The 2,174-nt window shown below is 31.0% G+C and overlaps 1 protein-coding gene across 4 annotated transcripts in view; it reads right to left on the reverse strand.

Moving 5' to 3' along the window:
* Nucleotides 1-228: 228 nt before the first annotated feature.
* LOC106459500 (glucosamine-6-phosphate isomerase 1) overlaps nucleotides 229-2,174 on the reverse strand; it is a 28,561-nt gene continuing 26,615 nt past the window's right edge. For all 4 annotated transcript variants that reach the window (XM_013919127.2, XM_013919126.2, XM_022386000.1 and 1 more), the window contains exons 5-6: nucleotides 1,298-1,482; nucleotides 229-508 (exon numbers count right to left, since the gene is read on the reverse strand). In XM_013919127.2, the coding sequence (XP_013774581.1) occupies nucleotides 269-508; nucleotides 1,298-1,482 (425 nt within the window). In that variant the 3' untranslated portion in view covers nucleotides 229-268. The remainder of the gene's footprint in view (nucleotides 509-1,297; nucleotides 1,483-2,174) is intronic.

A 2,174-nucleotide genomic window follows, 5' to 3' on the forward strand; every position in this document is an offset into this window, starting at 1 on the left:
TGAAATTCCTGCTCATGGTTGCAGTGTATTTCTATACTATAACTATTACATACATAAATGTTGGTCATTAACATTTTTGTGTATACACCGTATTATTAAGTGTGTGAAGGTACAGTACTAAAAACCAGTCACTCTTCAATTCATATTACAACCGATCATGGTGAGCAAATATATTCCTTGTTACGATACTGCATGTGGATTCTTCATAAAAACAAAGACTATTTGAAATTAAAGTACAGAACTGTTTATTTTATATTGTAGCTGATAGTTACTGCTTCTCAGCTTCTGGCTGTTCATCCTCTTGGATTAGCTTGTTATGAATCTCCATCAGCCCTTTAAAGTACTTTACAGTTTTTACACGCAATTCATGAGTGGCGTCCTCATCACACACAAAAATTGTTCGAGGGTGAAGCTGGAATGCTGAGACAGTCCACATGTGACTCACACCTTCTTCAATAGCCTTGTACAATGCAAAGGATTTGTGTGCTCCAGTAATTATGATCATCACCTATGTTAAAAAAGGGTTCAGGACTATATTATATATATATATATATATTTGTAATAGAAGAGTGCTTAAAAGTATGACAGAAGTTCAGTATAGGTAAATAACTTTGGAGTATATTTTATCACTTAAGAAATCAACTTCAATAAATTGAAATTAGAAATAGCCCAGCTCATAAAGAACTAAGTGCCAAACATTCATTGCTGTGAAAAACTGTAGAATTATAGAAGTTTACTGTTAATAAACAACTTTTGAGTATATTTTATCACTAAAGAAATTAGACTCCTGTAAATTAAAATGATAAAGATTCCTGATTTTTTTAAAGAACTAACACTAACAAAAGTTCATTACACTTTCTATCAATATAAAAAAAGCTTTAGAATTATGAACCAATTAATTAAGAAATACAAAGTTAGAAAATTTTTAACATCAGCAGACCTTATTAAGCAATGCAATTTCAACACTAAAACTAACAATTATGGTATAACTATTGCACATTACATGTATATCATAATCAGGCTATGTTTACTTCATGCTGTACTCTTTAATATCCAAAAGTCTATGACACTGACTAATAAATGATAAAATCCTCAAGTTTTTATCATAAACACTGCCTAAAAAAAACAAATGAACTAGTATGTTTATTGGCTTCTAATATTCATATAACTGCATGATACTTTTATACAACCACAATCTAGAAGATCTAACATTATGAGTGCGGTAAAGTAACAGAGCAGAACTATTTCCTGGAGGTGTTCTCATTTATGTTTTACAGGTACGTTTATAGAAACAGACCTCACGAGCATCCATGACTGTTCCTACTCCTACTGTCAATGCTTGTCGAGGCACTTTTGTGAGGTCATTGTCAAAAAATCGGGCATTTGCTAAAATGGTATCCATAGCAAGTGTTTTGACTCTAGTACGAGAAGCTAGACTAGACCCTGGCTCATTGAATGCTATATGTCCATCAGGTCCAATCCCTATGTGTGAAGAAAAACATATTTCATGCTATTAATTGTAACCACAACTGATTATGTCAAAGTCATGGTTATGTATATTTTGAAACACAACTTCTCATGAAAAATGACTAAGGTATTTAATTTTTTAATTTATTTTTAATTTAATTTATCAAGTATTATATCTTCATTTGATTTTGTAAATGTTATCATTTCATAACTGTGTATACATTTAATTTGTATTCAGTATGCAAATTACATGTATATGGAAAGCAATCTCATTAGAAAACAGAATAATATAACTATAAATAATGCATAATTTCATTTGATAAACACGTTTAGATTGAATGGTAATTTATAATCAGTCACAAGAACGTCGAATCTGAATCACTTGAAAAAAACACGGGGGTGCTTAACTTTTTTCCAGGTGTATAATAGTGAGTAATTGATCTGTAGTCAGAAGTATTATTGAGCACGTTCTTTGTTATAGCGTTTGTTTAGCGCGATTGTTGAAGTTGAGTGTATGGGTAAAGTTGTATTCGGAAAGAATAAACCAGTTTTATTAAGTAAAGAACTTGTGTCGCTAAAGTTTTGTCGGAACGAAGTTACGGAAAGATAATTAACAAACGGAGACGTAACATCATGATATGTAAATTAAAAATTGTTATTTTACGGTGATAATCTTGTTTTCTTGTGCCTCTATACACACATTACCT

This window comes from Limulus polyphemus, unplaced genomic scaffold (assembly GCF_000517525.1).
Source record: "Limulus polyphemus unplaced genomic scaffold, Limulus_polyphemus-2.1.2 Scaffold618, whole genome shotgun sequence".
In the NCBI taxonomy this organism is placed as follows: Eukaryota; Metazoa; Arthropoda; class Merostomata; order Xiphosura; family Limulidae; genus Limulus; species Limulus polyphemus.